The following is a 21,319-nucleotide window of genomic DNA, read 5'->3' as shown; positions in this document are numbered from 1 at the left end:
TTAAATAGACAAACAAAAGCAGTTTTATTGTCTACTAGTGGATGAAACTTATCCACAGGGCCAAGATATTGGAGATGTAAGTGCATCTTCAACCTCGGCCTGAAGAATCCTTATCTCTGTTATCTTTTAAAATGTTACTTAAAACGAACTTACTTCTTCTACAGGCCTTAATATAAAAAAACCTGCACGCAAAGTTAATTATAAAACTTTTATTTGTTAAACAGCTGCAATAACTTTTTAGAATTTCCATTATTTCAGCGACATAGCTCGTTTATTTCACTCTGACAGCTAGGAAAGTTCATCCATTTTTAGAGATTCTTTACAAATAAAAATTTAGTGTGGAGGTATATAAGCAATACAATTGTAAAAACCGGTAGGCTTATATGATGCGAAACATGAACGATGCCTGTTGAGAGGACGAACTTTAAATAATTTGTTTGTAGAGAAAAGTTTTACAAAAACTTTATGTCCACTATTTCTACAAAAATGAATTCAAACGAATATGGAACTAAGAGAATTCGCTGAATAGGATATTGTTTGGGTCATTAAGGAAGTAGGCTGAAGTGGTTGTAAGGTGTGGAATATCTTCACAAGGGACGGAGGTGAACCTCTAGAGGCAGAGAAGGTTGGTAAAATGGTGGAGGCCAAGGATCTGTATATGGAAGATGTTTAATAATCAGATTGTGCCGAATAATTTGACTTCCAATTCTTGGAAATTTACTAGTCATATTGGAGTCTGATAGTGAAGTTACAAATGTGGTCATGTTGGACTCTTGATAGTGTAGTGACAAGTGTCTGAAGCATTACGAAATGTAAGTCGATTCCTATACACAAACGTCAAGAACCCAATCTTTGAAAACGGGTGAAAATCTCTAAACCGGTCAGAATTAAGAAGCATGCAGCGAAGTTGAAATCATAGTCATTCTGAAAGTCTTCTTTTTTTTAAATACAAGGTACTTGTAATAATTACTTGAATACACATACATTAAAATATTTCTCAAACTGTTTTTTTATTTGTTTGTATTTTTTCAATGTATTTTCTCAGTCTTACTTGTGAATAAACATGGACTAAATGTCAAAAATAAAAAGAGTAAGAAAATTAAACAATTTTAACACATTACTTCAACTTAAAAATTTACTTCAACCTACGGTAAACGACTAGATCATACTTATATAACAAACTGATCAAAACTAAATTAAAATAGAAATATCCATTTTTTTTAATTTTTTTTTTTAAGTGCTAAAGACGCCTTGTTATTTTAAACTTTAATCAGATGGCGGGGGTTTCCAAATATTAGTGGAATGCTGCGACCATATGTTAGATAGGGATCTAAACGGATCGTATTCCATTGTTGGCTGGGGCTGCAACACATAGCAAACAAATTATATAGTATAGTACTTAATTCGAACAGTATTTTGCAACCGGGTATATACGCATGGAAAAAAATCGATAACTCTTAGAAAAAATAAAATAAATCAAAGGGGTGTATAAATAAATCTAATTCTTTATACCAAACAAGTTCTGTGGATTTTGAAACTCCCGTTTACATAGCCTGACGAAATATATTTATAAATTTATAGATTAGGACTGCACAAACTGTGATCCGCTGTAAGAAATTGAATTTGAAACATTTAACAAACAGGAGTATCTAAATAGTTCATTTCAATTTATTATCCTTTTTATTTAAAATTATTATAAATTAATGGGCAATGTAGTTTTGACTTTCAACTTTTATTTGGATCTATCATTAATTTAGAATAGTATTTGCAAAAAAAAAATCACAATAAAATAATTTTATTAATTAACACCATAAAATTAAGTTCAGTTCTATTTTGTGATCTTATGAGGTGCCTCCACTTGACGCAACAACACAATGCATTATAGATACAAAAGAAACAGCACTGGATTTCTACTTGGAGAATGATTTAGCTTGAATTGGAACCAATATTGATACTTCCTTCAATAAATTCGAACATTAATTTGCTGCATAGGTACATTCAGCTGGTTGCCACTGTGAGTTAAAAAAGATTTGTAGGAAGCCTGAACTTACCCCAAACTTAACGCCCTTAGAGTTAACTTCTCAAAAAATAAAATAATAATCTGCTATTTCCTTTTATACATCTGAGAAAAAGTCCACGACGTTTTATATGTTAACTCTTGAAGTTCATCAAGAATCTCTTTTCATTATTTTTGTATCTGTAATAACAACTACACAAAATAAATTCAAAAGTGGTTTAGTTTTATCCAATTCGATCAACTGTAAAAGAGTTCTGTACCAGCCAGACGACATTTAGTCAAATATCCCCCGCTAGAATGGTGAGAAAATTAAAAAATATGATTAATAGTATACTTTTCCACCCACCCTGTAATCCTGAATTAGTCCATCTGAATATTATTTATGTCTGGGTCCACTGTACTATGGTGTATACTAAGTATACACTTCGCTTAACTCAAGTTTGCCCGATTAAAACTATCAATCACAATGGGATATATATTTTAAATATGAACCAAAGAAATCATTTACAATAATGATAGTTTTTTTTCTCTCTCTCTCTAAATTAATGAAATTTTTTCATAATCCCTAACAATAATCATACTGACCATATCACCTTGTGATGGCGTGGAGGGAGCTGGTGGACCCCATACATCAGAGCCCCAAACTGGAGCCGTGTTTTCCACAGTTGAAGGGGTGTAGAGTGGTTGCCACAATGACGGCATTATTGGCCAGTTCCTCCGGTCTGCAACTTATAATTCATTCTATTTAAGCAACTGATCCAAGATTAGCCATAATTAGTCACATTACATTCTGCCTCAGTGAGAGTTACACAAATTGATGTGCCCAAAAAATAATAGTTTTATTGATCTGTATGAACCTTAAATTAAAATGTTCTTTAAACATAATTAAAAACTTAATTGCTCAGGCTGGATTTATCTTTCATTTATTGAATATAATTGTGGAATAGAAAGTTTTAGTGATTATAAGACATTACTGGAAAACGGGAAGTTTTCTAGCCAAAGAGGTGCTGACTGAACATTAAGTTTCATAAGTTCAAGAGGAACGAACCAGTTTGGATGGACATATTACGGTAGACATGATATGCTGAGTAAAAATTTAAGATTTAGGAAAATTTAATAACGTTAAATGCGGTACCTAAAGAAGAGTAAGTGTTTACACCAAATTATTTTTTATAAAATAAAGCATCTTTTTTTTTACTTAGTTTAGGTACGATTATAAGACATACTCTGCATTGTAAACTCACCATTTGCAGTGTTAAATGATTGGTTAACCTCAGAGTGGGGTACCGATCTTTGTGCGTCATCTATTTTAAGATTTCCCAAGTCACTCCATAATGATTGGTCGTAATTAGCATTAGATTTCTGCAATAAAAACCAAAAAATTATGTTTTTTTTTTTGACATTCAATGCTTGTTTACTTGTAATACAATCATGTGGTGAGAGAGTGGCAGGAATAACTGAAATTGAACATTTAGATCGAATATCTCACAAGTATGATTTGTCTGCAAATCTGTCAAAGGTAAGTTGGTCTTTATTCTAAGACAAATGGTTTAAATTGAATCAAACATAAATAATTATGATCCAACCAACACATGTCCTTCTTAAGAAGAAGCTTTTATTTAGTATAGTAATAAATGTCAAAACTTATTGTTAATATACTGCAATACTTCCCCTTACGAAGGGTAGTAGAAAGTAAAGTAACAATTACCGGAACACACGGATTTGAATCTGTAAATAAGCTGTTTTCTGATTGATGTACAACGGCTTGACACTGGATAGTCTCAGCAATAGATGCCCAAGTACTCCAAGCGTTGGTGTGACGTTTTGTTCCAATTGTGCCTATGGAATAAATTGCATATAAGATTGATTTTAAAATAAAGTTTCTAAGATTGCCTAAATAAGTGGCTGCAAACCGCTTTTCGCACCCCTGCCAGTAATACCTAAATTACGCTCATCAAAATGTTTACATGCTAAAAAATGAAGTTTTCAAACAAAATATTTCAATATTATAAATTATAAAAATTTAGTCATTTGAAATTATTTTAATTCAGTTTATACATAATAAACCTTTGAAGTTTCAGCAAATTCTTTAAATAAATCAGAAAAAATCAGATTATCGACTTAAATAACTGTGATAATTCTGGCATCAACTTTGCTTGATTATTCGTATTACATTGATAATACACGTTTTGAGATTTTACATTCGCTATTTCTTTTGTAATTGAAAAAAATTTGTAATTAATAAACATCAAGAAGTTGAAAATGTTCAATTACCTTTGATTAAATCGAACATAACAATAATTAGTTACAAAAAGCAGTTGAACATTTGGCTCAGTTAATGTGTTAACACATAATATGTGTTATATATTATATAGCATACCAGAAAAGTCAATTCTCATCAATTCATAATTCTCGATTACATAATTTTCATGTGGAGCACATTAGATTCCATGGGAGTAGGCCAGAAAGTCTACGCCACCGCAACCAAGAGTCTGTTGTAGCGCCCACTAGTTAGAGCACCTCACCAGTCTTCCAAAGTTATATTTTCGAAGATCTATTTGTTTTTTTTTCAGCAAAAGCACAACTTTCACATATGCAAAATGTTAAGATCAGAATTCTTTTGACATTATTACCAATTGTGAAATAAATAATTTTACTTTTTGAGCAATCATTTCGCAACTAGTGTACACAATAGCCAACAATATGAACTAACATATCAAGCGTTAATGCATCGAACTAAATTTGTTTTTTGGAATGGTTCTTTAAATTCAAAGCGGTTTTTGTGCCAACAAAATTTTTCAAACTTCCACGTCTGGTAAATATGCCTTGATTCAGACCTAAATGTAAGTAAAAATAATGAACAGCTTACCAGATCCTGATTGGCTTGAAGCACATTCAGTCGCTTTGGAACTGTGGTCTGAAACAGCTTCTTTGTACTCGGGCTGCCATTCACTGCAGTATTCCTTACCATTTTTTGAAAATGAAACTGCGGTCTTGTCTGCAAAATTAATGTTATTTTAGAGTGTATAAGTAGTGATCATAGCGGTTCTCTACTATGCCTTCAGTATCCGGTAGAGTTAAAATAGATATTAAATAGATACAGTTTCATAGCAATTTCTTCAAGACAGTTCCTGAAGCTATCCAGGAACTTCTGGCAAATAAATTCATGTCAGTTTACTTCTTTAAGACTTTAAAACTCACGCACAAAGTCTGATGGTTACAAACACCGTATTTATTTATCTTTTAACAGTGTAGTGTAATAATAATAATAATAATAATAATAATAATAATAATAATAGTCTTTATTAAAAAGTTTTACATATTAAAACCTTTAAATATAAAAGCATTAAGACAGACATATTCATGGTCTGTCATTTACGAAAAATTGTGCCAAATCCCTACAACACATATTTTGTGCACTTGCTGAATAACGGTTCCATACTAAGAGAAAGATAAATATTAGATGTAGGAAAATGCTAAATCATCACCTGGTGGGGAACTTGTAGATTGTCGGGGATGGTGTGGTGGAGTATTGTTGCCTTGCTGGACATTTTGATTGGATCTGAGAGATACAACACTTGAATAGGTGGACTCAGATCTCTGCACGACATCGCTGAAGGAGGTTGTCCATATCGGGGGCGGTGGAGGTGGTGGAGTTCCTTCACTTGTATTTCCTGCAATATGTACAATAAAAAAATCAAAGAAACTGCAAAGAAAAATCTATTTGCTTTGTGAAACTTACGGTTAAGAGATTTTCTTTGAATTGGAAATTTTGGTTTAATATAATTTTCATTAATTTCATTTATACCGGTGATGAGATCGAACATTACACTGAAATGGCAATGTAGGAAGAATCTGATCACAACATTCCTCAAAAGTGCTTATGAACAATAGAATTTTTCTGGGAAATGTTAAAAAAAAAAAAGTGATAGATCGACATGTATTCAATGGATAAGTCTAAAGCAAATGGTTTCAAGAAAACAACCCCCCCAACTAAAAAATCGAACCAATACAGTTGCACTTACGACCAGGAAAATGTTTGTAGAATTCCAAGAAGAAACATATACCATACATCAAATATGAGTCTTTGCGATTTTTCGGAGCACCCATGATTGCGTACAGAGACCAATTTGTAAAATCATTTTTTTTTTTTCATATTTGGGACGCAAAACATGTATTTCTGGTGAAACCCCAAATTATTAAATCTGCACAATCGCAATACTAACCTTTTTCGAGGGTTATTAAAAGTTACAAAATTATCGGTTTTGACAATACTAGTATACAAGCATAAAATAAACCACAGAAGAAAAATATGCTCTCACCCTTAGATACAGGAATATTTTTCTCATAATTTGAGGTTTTTTTCTTAGAAACCTGACCCTTATCCTTTTTGGAGAGAGATTTGACCCTATCAGGCATGGTAACAGGTTTTCCTTTACACTGCACAGGTTCAGTTCTAATTTTTGAAATGCAGTTGCTCAGCTGTTTTTTTGCTGGTTTGGTGGAGTTTATTCGCCTGAAACAACAAAAATGAACTATCTGTAATGAAACACATGCGATTTCTTTCTACAATTATTGAACTGCAGCATTCCTTTGAAGTTGTGGTTGAGATAGAAAATATTTTTAAAAAACTGGAAAATCGTACAAGTGATATTTCCCCGAATCTCGAAATATTAAACCGAAAATAGATTAGTTTTAGTGCATCGTGAGCAGTTCACGCGTTTTCAAGTACATAACAGTGATGAACAAAACGAGCCCGCCTTTATATTAATTGAATTTGAATTACCTACAGTAGGAATCGATTTCAATAACTATTCTGATTCTAGTACCTAACCTACTCTATTATAATTTCGTACAAATGTCCTGCAATCCATGATTCGATTCGTTCCCCTATTGGATTCGTTCCAGTGGAAAAAAAAAATCTGCTCATAGCCTTTTTTTCAAATCATACAAGGTCCCCAAAATCCATGACAAGGTTTTGGCAAGAAAGTTTTCAACACATTAATTTTCTTTTTGGGAAAGAGAAAATCTGATTTACAATAGGCTCTTTAAGAAAAAGAACTTTGCTGACTTAAAAAGGTCGGAGATAATTTTGCTTCCGTAAAAAATTAAAAAAAACTAAAGGTGGACTTATTTGTAGTACAAGTTGCAAAAAAAAAACTGAAGAATAAATCATTCTTTAAATTGCACTTTAGGTTGATGAGTTTGGGAACTAAATCTTTTCGTACTTCCAATTGTCAGAATCGCAATATTTCTTTATCACTAATATCCTGATAAAAATTACTAAACCAATATAAAAATAAATGCCATAAACTTTGGTTGGACTCAGTTACAAGTTTTACTTGAGGTTGCCCTGAATTAAGAAAAGTTATCCTACGTTTTGAATTTTTTACACTAAGGCTAAAATATAATGGACAAATAAGTTATAAACCATTAATAATTAATAATATCGTTTTCGTACAAGAACACTTGTATAGAAAAGATATTAACAAATATTTTATAATAAAAAATAAAACAGACTCACGTATCCGCAGGCAAGACGCTTGTTTGTAGCTAATGGCGGTTTTATTCCCTCGTTTCTAGAATATTACACGGATCACAATGCTCTCTCTGGAGTATAAAAAACTTACTAAAAATACCGCGCAATGCGTTTAAGCTATGACGCACTTTATGTTCATAAAAATACAATTTTTAGTGCATGATGGATTCTTAAATTCGGTTACGTCTTCAACTTTAAAAGTATAAAATTCGAATAATACATTTTAAATTTAAACGTTTCTAAATTAACAAAATAGCGTTTCCAATATTAAACTACCGTTTAAATATTACTTAATTTAACGTTTTAATGTTAATTAAGTTCCTAACTAACGTTAATTTGCAAAAACAGAGTAATAAATAAGTGCGCTAATGACCAAGAAGTTGATGCGCCGAAAAAAAAAATAAATAAGTACAAACAGTGAATAGAAACAGGATTAAAATTAAGAAGATAAGGACTAAGAAATTACAATATAGGATACAATTTAAAAAAGTTATTGTTCAATATTTATCATCTAATCAAAGAGACATGGACAAAAAAGTATTGTAAAATGAATCGTAAACATATGAAGTTAAACACATATCTTTTAAATTCATAGGAAGATTTGTAAAATTTGTATAACAGATTTAATTATTTACAAAACATGGTTATCACATTTTTATAATGTAGTGATTTTTAATGTCTCAGCTTGCAGCGAAAAGGATGGTTGAAAAAAGTTTCTGTTTCGATAAATCGCTTGTTTGCGATTATAATTAAAATCGTGTACTTGATAAATTAAACACTTATACGTATTTGGTAAATGTTGAGTGAAAAGTAAGAGGTTTATAAATGACTGACCAAATCTTTATATCGGTATCCAGTTAAAGGAACTTTTGCGAAATTTAAAAATTTCACATTTCTTAGAAAGTTCTACCGTGGTAAGGAAAGAAAATGGCATGATTTTTACACTGTCGATGTTGGTGGAGACATTTTTTTCTTCCTTAGAACATTTGACAGATCTCAAGGATACAAGTAGTTAAGCACATTTTTTGTAAGGAAAGTAAAATTAAAAGTTGAAAATTTGGTTAGTAAGCAGAGTTGAATAATATCTTACGATTTTATCCGTCGGATGAAAATCAAAGCCAGTCAGAAAGAGGAAAAATCACGCGTGCTATTAGACCAAGTTTCTGTTTACATTTATAAGCACAAGGGAGTAAGTAAACATATCGGACTTTCTGCGAGCTATTATAAATGCAAATAAAATAAACGATAAAAGTATACTAGATCAAAATTTGAAGAAAAATCGATAAATGGGAAGAACGACTTTTTCCGAAGTCTTTAGTTTTTTTGGGAATTCCTGAAACAGGTACCGATTTTTTTTTTTCTGGCCTCTCGTGCCAAGCGAATCAGCCAGATACATTTACTAAATTACAATGCTCACATCAAAGGTACTGATTTTAACTTCATCTTAAATGGTAATTTAAATATACATAATATTTTAATTATTTTTAAAATATTTATCCACAACAAGTAAGTGGATTTAGAAGTCTGCATAATTTACGAGTTCTGGAGGCGTTGTATCAGTTGAACTAAGGGGCAATTAAACACTAAACTAAGGACCTTTACTCTATACACTATAAACAATAAAACCTTCCAAACTATTGAATACCATCACCATTTCCACTATCCTTAAATTTATTTTAAGGAAAGTAAATGTTGAAAGAAAATTAGAAATTTATTAATATTAATGTTTTTATTAGATTTTACGAAGTTGACTACCTAGGACAAATAAGGCGTGTGAGGTTAATAGATTTTTACTTTCTCTAATTTCTCACAAAAGGACTGCAATCGCAAAGATTTTCGAGCGAAAGTTCTTGTAGTGAACCTACAGTTAAGACAAATGACTTTTATTATCGTGAAACAAAGTACCATCCTGTACAAAAATAAAAGTTAGAAGAAAACACATAAAATTGTAGTAAGAGAAAGCCATGTGAGTGTTCACACATTTTTTATTAGGTATTTAATATTATAATCTCCTTAACAAAAACTTAGTTTAAAAAGTTAAATATAAGGGTTGATTAAACCACAAAAGGAACACAAATCAGCAAGTACCAACATTTCATTAATACTTTAGATCGAAATTTTAGCCAGTTAGAAACGATAGAAAAGCTTGTGTCTTATTTAAATTTTATAACACTTGATATCATTTAAGTCATTTTTCGGGATTAAATTTTCATCAATATTGTTTAGAATTTATTAGATGTCACAGATCTTTAATGCTGGCCATTTTCATCAACAAAATATTGTATTTTAAATAAGGGATCTGAGAGATTTTGACTTAAGGTTACAGATGTTTGGGGCGAAGGAGTAAATAAGCAAACTATTCACCGATATAATATAATCATTCATAATTCACTCTTTCTTAAGTAATAAAATAAGTAACCAACCTGTTATTCTTGACTAGAACTGCTTTCGCGATCGAATCATCCTCCTCGAGATCCCAGTCATGGTCGGCACTGCTACAGCGGCCCTTTTCGCTGGAATTCGTCGCCAAACTAGTCGTAGATTTCCTCAAACATTTTGGCGACATCTCCACTCCATTCTTTGTACTTTTAAATGAACGTAGAATTGGTCTCAAATTTCCACCGTTACTCTTAGTTTCCAAATGGTGGCGTACAGTCCTAAAGAACATACTCTCCACTTCCTGAAAAACAAGAAATAGGAATTAACTCTTTTTAAGAAATACTCACACGACTTAATTTAGTCAATTTTAACAATGAAAAAATTACTTTCTGGAACATAAATTCTTAAGATAAATATAAATACAAAAAATATTGCCGTTATCTAGCTAACAAAAAATTACAACAGTACTGCAATTTCACACCATCAGCTAAGTACTTTTGATTTTTGGTTGGAAACCTAAATATTTCGGGGTTAGTAAAGACCAACTTACCTTACCACCGTCATCGTTTGAAGAACTTTCTGTGGATGTTGAAGAGCTATCTGCCTCTTCGAGCGCATTTTGATTGAACACTGTTTCAGCTGATTTCTTACGATTTTCTTCGTCTGTACGAAAACAAAAATTACAAAATCCTTAATTAGTAAAAATCTAGATCAAAATTTTACCTAGCATAGTCAGCCTCGAAAGATGATGATAGAAGAGGTAAAGTAACGCCTTTTTTTTTAAGGCGGGCTTTACGTTCTACAACAAATCAAATGTCATGGACGAATTCGGATAGCAAATATATTTAAATACGAATTCATTTTACTAAAATTAAATGGTATCCACGGCCTAGACCGGAAATCGAACCTAGAACCACAGTGATATTAGCTTCGCGGACCCGCCTTTAACCGCTCGGCTACCGTGGCGCCTTGGTAGAAGAGTATCAAGCTAAATTCAAGCGGAACTTCTCTAAAGTCGGATGTGATCATTTCCATAATACCTCGACTGTTTCACACAATTTAGATCAATTTGGAGTGGCTCTATGGAGTTAGCGTCAGTCGTTTGGGGGAGAGTGGGTACTCTCCTTGAGGGTTCAAGGAGTGCATGGGAGAATGCCAGGCTTGTGTAATTCTGACGGTTTCAGACAGGAAAACTGGTCAGTCTGGAGAGGATCTTGTCTAGAAAGTTCTAACAATGGAAATTTCTGGCATTTGGGGGCGAGGCCGTAAGTAAGTGTAAGAGTTCTGCAGGTGTGCTGAGACACATGAATGGCCGGCCGATCGTTTAAACAATATAGGAAGATTGCAAAAATGTGATGAAAGAGTTGGATTTGGGTATTTTTATTTAGGTTATGTGCCTGTTTCGCATTAAATGCTTTAAGTGGTTTAGGAGAGGCTATTCTCCAGGAAATAGTAAGAATGAAATCTTAAGACTACCAACTTTCGACTTTGCAGGCAAACGAGAAAACAGATTCTGAGAATTTTTTATTTTTTGAACTAAGGGAGGATAAAAGTCTTATTAGTCGCAGGTTCCAGGCGAATCATAATATTAGAGAGTTAATCATAATAAATAATATTAGAGAGTCAAAAGACTTATGTTGAAACCTGACGCCGAATTCCCCAAGCAGCTAAACACCTCCCAAAACTAAATCTACAAGACAATAAAGTAAGACTTAAACGACAACACTTACGATTAACAGTATTGGAGTTATTTTTCTTCTTTTGTTTCTTAGAGCCCACTTCCGTCAGTCGATGATTTTGGTCGCTTTTATTTTTAATCGATGACTCACTTTTGGACTGGCTGTTATCACGAGCTGCTTTTATATTTGCCAGTGGTGTGTAAGGTTCCGTGGTGATGCAAATTCCAGTTTTGGCCGCTTTGGTGTACTGACTACTACTAGATCTATAAACAATTACACGTTTTTATCTCAAAACTACGCAAACCAAATGTGTAAAACTTGTACACCAATCATCTTTCAACAGGGTGGAACACCTTTGAATGTGATTACATTAGAAGTCAAAACCACGGCCCTCATACTCAGCTAGAATATATAAACATCATTTAACTTTTAGAAAATATCTGACGCAGCTAATTCCAAAAAAAATTTTCAGTAAAGTAGGTAAACTTCTGGATAACAAAATTTTCTTGAAACGATGGATATCCAGCAATGTTTTTAAAGTTGTTACAAATAATGAAGGTGGTCAGTACATTTATCTGAACTGGATACTTTAGAAGCAAGCATAAACAGGGTACTTCCCAGAGAAAAACAAAAAGATTTTTTTTTCCAAACTTAAATTAAATTTAAATTTTCGAACCGTTGGCTAGCCTTCCCTTGTCAACTTTTCTAGATAACATTATACTCAAAAGTGATAGAACTAAGTTTAATTAAAGTGAATCTAAACTTTAAGAACATTGTTGATGCCGTGTCTGAGAAAGTAGCAATGAATGAACTCGGAATTTTAGAAACATATTTAGTACGCAGTAACTTTATTAGATTGTAAAATCGTAGAATACCCCAATCTCAGATATGATATGACAGAGGGAAGTCCAATATCCTATCCCTTGTACCACCCTTCCGTCTTTTTTGTTATTTTCCGTCTTTTTGTTTTGTTATTTTAATTATTTTTTTTTTTGTTTTGAGAGAAATCAATAATTCCCCATGCTAGCAAGCATACTAGTAGCGATGGTCTATCACTCATAAAGCTGCTACGTAAAAGAAATTTGTACCTACCTACTACAAGCTCCATCCCAAAGTAATTTATCACTAGAACAATCGTTGATTTCGTTCAATCTCTTGACGCTTAGACCTCGTTCAGATTTCTTTTTATTTAAAATACTATTAGTCAGTTGGTATTTGCTGTTACAGTGAATAATGTTATTACTGTCCAATGATTTCTGGTTTTCTTTGGAGCCCTAGACAGAAAATAGAAATTAATCAACTACCTCACAGTTTTATTGAACCAAATTACAATAATAAATACGAGGAAACTATGTACCTCGTTATCAATATCAGGCGTAGATTCCCAGTGCATTTTGGGTTGATTTTCGCCCCGTTGGTCACTTAGGTCTAGACTGTCGTTGATTTCAGCTCCGACCAATCTGTCCACAGTAAATATTAAACACAACACCATATAAGTATAAACATAAAATTCAACCCGTAATAAGTACAGAACGTGGGGAATACAGGTACTAGTTCTCAGGCTGATTTCTATTATAGTTTCTTACATTTTCAGGATATGTGGCGCCACGATAGAGGAGAGGTTAGAGGCGAGGCTCGCAAAGCTAAGATGTATATTGGTACTGGGTTCGAGTCCTAGTCTAGGCCTTGGTTTTTATTTAATAGTAAATACAAGAAATTTCTAGTAAAGTACATATGCTAATCGCTTCCGTCCAGGAAACCCAATTTGGTAATTGGACGTACCCACTTGAAAAAATTGGCATTATTTTATTTTAATTTTGTCAGGTTATGTGATCTGCTTTCTTTTCTGCTTTCAATGTTCACTCAATCAAACTTAAACCCAGAACTTAAAAAAAATATATAAAATACCTGAGATCAAGTATAGGTTGTATATTGTGGTCTCGAGATAGTGCAATGAAAGTGTCTCGGAGGATGCGATTTGACTCGAATACAGCCGCAGTCAGCACGCAGACTAGTAGCGCCATCATGAATGTGACGGAGGAGTAGTAGACGATGGGTTCCCAGGCGGGACGCTCAATGATGCCAGAACAAGCGCCCAATAATAGTGGTGGCAGTGTAGCCATCAGAGTGTAGTTGGCAGCCATGTCCGAGGTAACTATGCTTAGCAGTCTGCTGACCCGAGACAGCGTAAAATCAGGCGTGAAGGCGATCTCTATCTACAGCACCCAAACAACCAAAATAAAACATATTTTAAAATAGACTTAACTAAACTCACTTTGTTATCACAAGGTATTAATAAAAGTCTTCGTCTGCACCATCCAATAAAAACTTGTTGACTTATTGTTGGAAATTTAGGCCATCATTTACTATAACTTGACCAAACTGTGAACAAATCTCCCATTTTTACCTTTTTCTATTTGTAATTTCTTTATCTAAAAGAGATGGCAATCAGAGGATGTCAAACCTTAACTGTTAGCTAGGTTCAGGGAGAAGTTCAAAATTCTAATTTTTTAATAATTAGAGAGTACTTTTCAAATAAAGCGGAATTTCCGTGTTCTGGCTGAGAAGTAAAGAGTATGTAATCAATCGTATGACCGCCCAGCAACCAGCTCAAAATGAATAACACCATCGCGGTTACCCTCACATCATCACTTTAATTTCACAAATCTTGGACGAAACGAATATCACTTTTAATCGTAGATTGCTTGAGTTAATGCGAACTGCTTCAGCAGCTTCATAGTTAATGTGACCACACCTAATCAGCCTTTTAGAAACGAGCCTCCCTATCTACTTCATTAATTTCTGAGGCGGTTAGGGCGTTATTCGCTTCTTAAAATGTAGAGAAGCAAAATCATCAGATTTTTTTTTTTAAATAAACTCATCCATTTTTGAAAAATCTTGAATATATAAACATGCATAAACAGGAAATAATTGGTAGCTATAAAAGAACTTTTGGTAAAGATAATTGGTAAACAAGACAAAGTGTGCTTGCGCATTTTGTGAGATATTTCGCACAAATTTTTGTTTTCACCTTTTTGGAAGAATTTGCTGGAAGATGAAACGGCTGGCAGTTGAGAATTCTAAACCCATATCCCTGACACTGTTGTCCATTAATCGAGAAATCGGTAATTGTCAGAGGAAGAACACCGGTATTTCGTGCGGTGAATGAGCGCTTTACAGTTAGGTTTGGTGGATGATTCTGGTCTTTGTCTTCTAGACCTGAAATTAAATATGTTCAAACACTCACAGACTTTCTCTCATTTCAAGTATTAAAATTGTACTGAAAAAAAAAACCTTTAACTCAGATTTTATATTGTGCTTATTCTTCAAGTAAAAAATTATTATATTCAAAATAATAATTATTATAATCATTATTACGTACTATAAAATTATTTTTTAATCACACAGTACAGCGGTTTTAAAAGTCCATATGTCCTAAAAGATATTATGTAGGTTTACAATTACAAGCCGTTTGTGCAAACTGTTTGAGGCTAGCTTATGATTGCAGTGCTCCTTATTAATAATATGAAGGAGGTAAATTAAAACTACGACATAGGACGTTTGCATAAGAGTAAAAAACTTCATGAAAAAGTGCGATGTTGAAAAAAGCAAACTTTGTCATGTTTCCCTCTTTTTTTATAAAAGATGCAATCCCCATTTTTTTTTTAATACAGGGCATATCCTAAGCGTAATTTTTTGCCACGACGCAGATCAAACAGTCTGAACAATGCCCTGAAATTGGCATCTAGTGTTGGGTAGCAGTTTGAATCAACATTATGTACAGCGACTTTCTATCATTTAATTTCTATCATTTCATTTCATAATATCATTTCTATCATTGGTAGCAAAAGGTTGCAGTTTGTGTGTGTGTGTGTGTATGTGTTAGTAGGTGGCAGATCTTCACGCAGCACCGTCGGGTAAGCACACATAACTTACCTTCACACTCCTTGAGGTGCTTGTCCACGAGTTCGAACAGCAAGGGTGTTGAGCTCCCAGGCTTCCTGTTTCCGAACTTGAACTGCACGTAAGCTCCACTTCCAATCAATTCTACCACTTCCAATATCGTTAAATTATTTCTGAAAACAGTTCAACAAATTAAAAATATCATCAAAAATATATCCAGGCAGCTAAACTTTGATTTTCTCTTCCTAGGAGCCACTACAGCTCACTGTACAGTAGTGTTTGTAGCGAGAGAACACTGTCTGGATGCTGGTAGTGCACAGAGAAACCTCCAGGCGCCTTAGATGTTGATGCGCCTTAAATAAAAAAAATAAAATAACGTGCTGAAAAGGTAGAGTGAATAAGCAGTTTGAACTTCCTGCAGTGTTCATTTTTTGAGATCTTTTGACTGAAAAAACCAAAAGGACAAAACTGCCCCTTACCTTATAATCAAAATAGAAGAAGTTAGATGTGCTCGAACAGGTTTGAAATGGACATTCACTGACACGTTAGAAAGTGGTGGCAACATAAATGTCTTTGACTTCTTGTGCGGTTCTGTGCCAGTCGGGATGGTAACCTCACCATCGACAGAGATATCAAAAACATCTTCAGAATCATCCAATATATTCTCGTAGGATCTGTTACTGGAAGGTCTTAAACTGTAAAGAAAATTATTTTGTAACAATCGCAGGACTTTCTTGTGAGTGCAATTTCACTTGTGGTGAATTACAAAAATTACCGAACTTTTAAAACACATTCAGATTCTTTTGAAATTTAAAAGGTCGTACGTACTACGTTAACCTTTGGACTGAGAAGTTTTTCTACAAATGTTATGTCCAAATAGTCAGTTCATCTCAAGAGCTTCTTTTTTAAAAAAAACAAAAATCAAAAACAAAATACACACAATTGAATTAGCTGGGGAAAAAAATTGTGTGCACCTGGTGAGGTGTTCTAATCGAAAAACAAGACATTCTTGATCAGTGTACTACTTGCACTTGCTGTAGGTTTGGCACTATCTAAATACATGGTTAGTTATCGTCCGATAACTTAGATATGACTTCTCAGACGTATTGCTAAGCAGTCCTCAAGACTGCCGGCTTGAAGGAACTTCGCTCCTGAGAGGTCAAATATGACTTGTCGCATTATAGCTATCTTCGTACCGTGTGAAAAGTAAAAAACAGATGCAGGAAAAGCGCATGAGCCTGTTCTCATCAAGCCCTCCCAGAATGAGTACTTCTTTTTTTTAAAAAACACTGTGCTTCAGTAAAAGAATTAATGACAGTGATGAGAACCGGCGTTGCTGGCTGACTACTGAGACAGGCAATGAATTGTATTGCGGAAAAAAAAAATATTCTGATTGGTGAAAGAGATCAATTGAAGAAAAGAAAAAGTGCGTGTATAAATTTATCAGGATTTCGTTCTCCATAACCCTTGACGTATATTTTAATTATTTATTGAATTAGGCTATGACAACATATACATACACAGATAACAGTTCTTGACTAGTGATAACGGAGTGCCTTCTCCAACTTTTCCCTCCTTCGTTATTTATTTACCCTTATGTTACAACCTTTCAACGTATTTCTACCCTCACTGGTTACAAACAGACAATCCGTACAAAAAAAATAAAAATAAAAAAATAAATAAAAACACGTATGTAGCCCTCTTGATTTATAAGATGTTTTCATAAGGTATCCAATGTGAAAGACGATTTTTTTTTGTTTATCATTCTTACATTATCATCAAATGTAGACTTTTAAGATGGATTGTTTGTTAATCTCTGACGTATTTTACGGATGGCTCTAGAACGCATGGAAAGTCTGAAGACGGTCTATTTTGAGGCGGAAACACAGGGTAGTGTCATTTAGTGAATGAACCAACCATGACTTCTAGGCAGAGATTTATGCTATTATTTGTTGTTTTTAGTACAAGAAGTATTGACATTTACTTCAATAAAGATTTGTTTCTGCTTGGACAATCGGACTACGTTAAAGGCACCAAATTCTAGTGTCTCCACTTTAAAATTGATGCTAGAATGTACGAGGAGGCTAGAGGAGTTTTCGGAGATAATTTTTCCAACATCCACATCTGAGGTCATTTGCGAACCTTTTTCAGAGCACTGCCGACCTCCGGACAGTTTCTCCCGTTATAATCACCGTCACCGGACAGTAAGCTGAAAGAAGCTTCTAGAAAGACAAACATCTAAGGGTTAGCAGCAGGATTCGAACTCGGTTCTCTGCTGGGAAGTACAGCACGCCAACTACTGAACTAATACCTTTACAACCAGAAGCGGAATCTGGAAATATCTCTGGACATTAATATCCAGGACTGGACAGCTTCACAGCATTCATCTTTATGTACGAGCTAAGTGACTTATCGTCCAGGTAAGAAATTGTTTGCGAATACGGACAGGGCTGATAGCAACCTAATTATGTTCTTTCACGGGCAACTCTCAGACCTGGTTGGATCTCTGGTCTGAGCGTTGGAGGGTAAAGAGAGACACCTTAACACAACCTATTGCTAACCCTAGCTCATACCAGACCCCTTTTGAAGAGGAAGAAACATTCATTTATCTTATGACGGATATTGGGGTGTGGTGAGAGATCAGGCTGTTTCCACTTTATGCCGTTGTCCAATTTGTTCGAGCTGCAGAGAATCTTGAGCAGGTCAAGGTCAAATATTGAATTTTGTCCTAGCCTCAGCTTGTATTACAACAGATGTTATCATTTGGGTAGCTCCCAGAAGGGCGTTGGATAGCAAAAAGCTTATTCGTTTTCCAAGGAAAATAAAAAAAATATAACCAGCCCACTATTATCCTACAATAATGAAATATATATTGCAATAAAACTAGGGCCCACCTGGGAGGGAGAACGTGGAGAAGCAGTGCCGGTGATGGGTAATCATGACCCAGGACTAACTGAACCAGCACTGACTGCGAGGACGCCGGGTTGGTCAACGTTAGATTGGCCACTGATGTGTCTCCAACCTAGAAAACATTTCAAAAACCATCTGATATAAAAATTAAAAATCTAACAATATCCTCTTAAGATATGGAATCACAACTCACCCTTGTGAGTGGAAGATTGAGAAATGTGTGTGGCGACAATGAGGGCCACCCGGGACTGACTGTAGCCGAGAAGGACAGTCCTCTCACCTCTGTAGTGTCTAGCCTCAAGGATACAGAGGTAGGCACTGAAGACCATGCCTCGTATCTACCATATCGAGAGCGCAGCAAGCCCATGTCCAGTTCCAAACTTTCACTTCCCAGTGACAATGTAGACAGCCAATTCTCACCACCTGCAACATACGTAAAGAAGCATGGTTACAAAATTTCTTTAAAAAGAATAAAAATCTGGTATGAGACACTCTCACTACCACTCAATCGCAAATAACAAATTTTATTTTGTCACAGATCACGAGAGTTAAAGTAAATATTTTTATACGTACAGCGGAATAAAGAAGGATAATGCTTAGTACACAAAAAAAAAGCCACGCTCGCGTCCTAAATAGGGTAAATACATAAATCACCTGGAGGATGGTCAAATACCCGCACCATCGCTACCCTAAGAGTCTATTGTGACGACCATTAGTAAAAGCCCTAACATCAGTCCAGTCTTTTCGTTAAGTTCTTTTTTTTTTTTTTTTAAGTGAAAGTAAACATGTTTACCAGTACTGTTTGTACTGCTAGATAAATACGACTCCACTCCGGACATGTCCCAGGTTAAATGACCAAGAAGTGTGTTAGAAAATGGAGGTATAAGTGGCGGTGATGTCGGTACAAATCCAAGTCTAGGCTGATGAGGAATTGAGGTAACGCCAGTAATAGCCATTCCGAGTCCAAATTTGGATTCAACCCTCACTTCAGCCGTGCAAACTGCACTCTGAAAGGAAAACATTATTGTATGTTATGTAAAATTCTTGTTGTACAACACGTTTGTTTCTAAAAATAAACAAAGAAAAACATGAACTTACTGGAAAACAATCAACAAATTGTACAGGATCCGTGACTATGGTCAGTGAACCATGCTCCACGCGCATGAACACTGGAATAGTAATTAGCTCATGATCTGTGGTAACGCAGATGCTGCCTTGGACGTGCCCTGGATCGTAGCCGGCTTCCACGGACAGCTCCAGGATGCAGTGATGTCCTGGTCCGATGTACGGTGCCTGTTGAACCAAGAAATAAAAAAAATCACTAATTTTTCTTACTATAATTCTTGACGATCAAACCAAAAAACTTTCTTTAAACTTGTAATTTCTACTTAATGTGGGATACCATCAATATTATACGGATTCAAGGAAATAAAACTTCTTGAGAATATCTTGACTCGTCAACTCCCTCCGAACCCATTAAAATAACTTTTTCCCATAAAAAGGCTTAAGTAAATTTGATTATTTTACGTGTATTTAAAAGCAAACCGTAAATAACATAATTTGAGTAAATGAGACTTTCTCGAGTAAACTTGCATTACACCATATTTCCGCAAAAACACAAAAATCCATTAAACATAAAATACAAAATTTGTGTAGCTGCAATTCTTTGCTTTCCGGGGGAAAAGATAAAATTCATATTTCAGAAATAGATGCACTTTAGGTAAAAAAAAAACAACAAACATTTGTTTTAACCTGAGATTTAGAGACGAAAATATTTCACTATTAAAATTAATTTTACTTGGCCAAATGTTTCAAATAAAGTAACAAGCAACTTAAACTATGGTAAAAAACATACGAATAGTGTAAAGAAAATCAATAGAACCATTTTGAGATGAATCCTTAAAATAAATAAATAAATAAGAACAGAAAAATAAATTCGATTTCAGAAGACTTTAAAAACAGAGGTACTCTGTTAAAAGGAAAGAGAGAGAGAAAAAAGGAAGAATGATTTGTCTCATAAATACATACCTTCAATGATGCGTTAAACTTCTCTAAAACTCGAGAAAGTGTTTCGAGTGTGACATTGCCTTTTTTTACGGCAACTACTCGAACCTGAGCACCAGTCATATTTACAGAGACATCCTGAAGCTGTATGGACACTGGGTTTTCATTAACCAAAGCAAAGTAAACCGTTTTAACGTTACCACAACCCACTGTGCCTAGGTAGAGTTCTGTGTCATTAGTTTCAGATGGAATCACCTGTACATATAAGAAAACAAAAATTATTTGAGCTGCAGTGCTACGATGTGACAATATCTTTTTACTGAGAATGGAATTAGCAGGGAGTATACAAAAATCATTTTTGTGATTATGAAAATTCTACAGACTTTAAAAACCCATCCATATAAATCTGAAAGAAAGTTTCAGGACCACTATCATAAGGATGAATATTTAAAGGGAAGCTGTCGAGTTCAATCCAGCGACAAGTATTTATATACTTGCTACAGTAATGGTAATATCTTTTGACACTAATTAAGACGGAGTAATATCCGATAGCCTATATTTTGGAAAGATTAGAAAAAAATGTATGATAGCAAGACGTGTACTTGCACCTAGGTGCGCTCCCACCAGATGTATTCCTACCGACTTCTCTTTACAAAAAATCTGTTGACATAAACTTTAACAAAAGCTTAGCGACATGTGATGAGAAGTGGTCAGACTATTAGAGTTTAATGTTTTGATAGCGGTCAAGGACTTCGAGTTAGAGCACGTGAGACAATTTAAGAAAAAATATGGCTATTTGGGGGGGGGGGATGAAGGAGTGGGAAATACATTACGAATTGTTCTAACGCACCTTCCATAAATTCAAGAATTCAGGACAAAACCGAAAAT

General features: G+C 34.3%; 1 protein-coding gene across 2 annotated transcripts in view; it reads right to left on the bottom strand.

Annotated features, from left to right (window-relative positions):
• Positions 1-991: 991 nt before the first annotated feature.
• Tmem131 (Transmembrane protein 131) overlaps positions 992-21,319 on the bottom strand; it is a 29,529-nt gene continuing 9,201 nt past the window's right edge. The window contains exons 13-33 of one of the 2 annotated variants that reach the window (XM_074138508.1): positions 20,456-20,686; positions 19,526-19,720; positions 19,221-19,434; positions 18,621-18,850; positions 18,412-18,539; positions 15,997-16,212; positions 15,551-15,690; positions 14,646-14,833; positions 13,523-13,830; positions 12,972-13,074; positions 12,707-12,888; positions 11,666-11,877; positions 10,486-10,598; positions 9,980-10,236; positions 6,340-6,533; positions 5,506-5,691; positions 4,887-5,015; positions 3,726-3,856; positions 3,262-3,379; positions 2,603-2,745; positions 992-1,362 (exon numbers count right to left, since the gene is read on the bottom strand). In XM_074138508.1, the coding sequence (XP_073994609.1) occupies positions 1,267-1,362; positions 2,603-2,745; positions 3,262-3,379; positions 3,726-3,856; positions 4,887-5,015; positions 5,506-5,691; positions 6,340-6,533; positions 9,980-10,236; positions 10,486-10,598; positions 11,666-11,877; positions 12,707-12,888; positions 12,972-13,074; positions 13,523-13,830; positions 14,646-14,833; positions 15,551-15,690; positions 15,997-16,212; positions 18,412-18,539; positions 18,621-18,850; positions 19,221-19,434; positions 19,526-19,720; positions 20,456-20,686 (3,714 nt within the window). In that variant the 3' untranslated portion in view covers positions 992-1,266. The remainder of the gene's footprint in view (positions 1,363-2,602; positions 2,746-3,261; positions 3,380-3,725; positions 3,857-4,886; positions 5,016-5,505; positions 5,692-6,339; positions 6,534-9,979; positions 10,237-10,485; positions 10,599-11,665; positions 11,878-12,706; positions 12,889-12,971; positions 13,075-13,522; positions 13,831-14,645; positions 14,834-15,550; positions 15,691-15,996; positions 16,213-18,411; positions 18,540-18,620; positions 18,851-19,220; positions 19,435-19,525; positions 19,721-20,455; positions 20,687-21,319) is intronic. The other variant, XM_074138509.1, reaches the window with a different exon arrangement.

Source organism: Rhodnius prolixus, unplaced genomic scaffold (genome assembly GCF_049639745.1).
Source record: "Rhodnius prolixus isolate KJV_2025 unplaced genomic scaffold, Rpr scaffold_11, whole genome shotgun sequence".
Taxonomy (NCBI): domain Eukaryota; kingdom Metazoa; phylum Arthropoda; class Insecta; order Hemiptera; family Reduviidae; genus Rhodnius; species Rhodnius prolixus.
The sequence above is the reverse complement of the archived record's forward strand: the minus strand, read 5'-3'. Positions and strand labels throughout refer to the sequence as shown.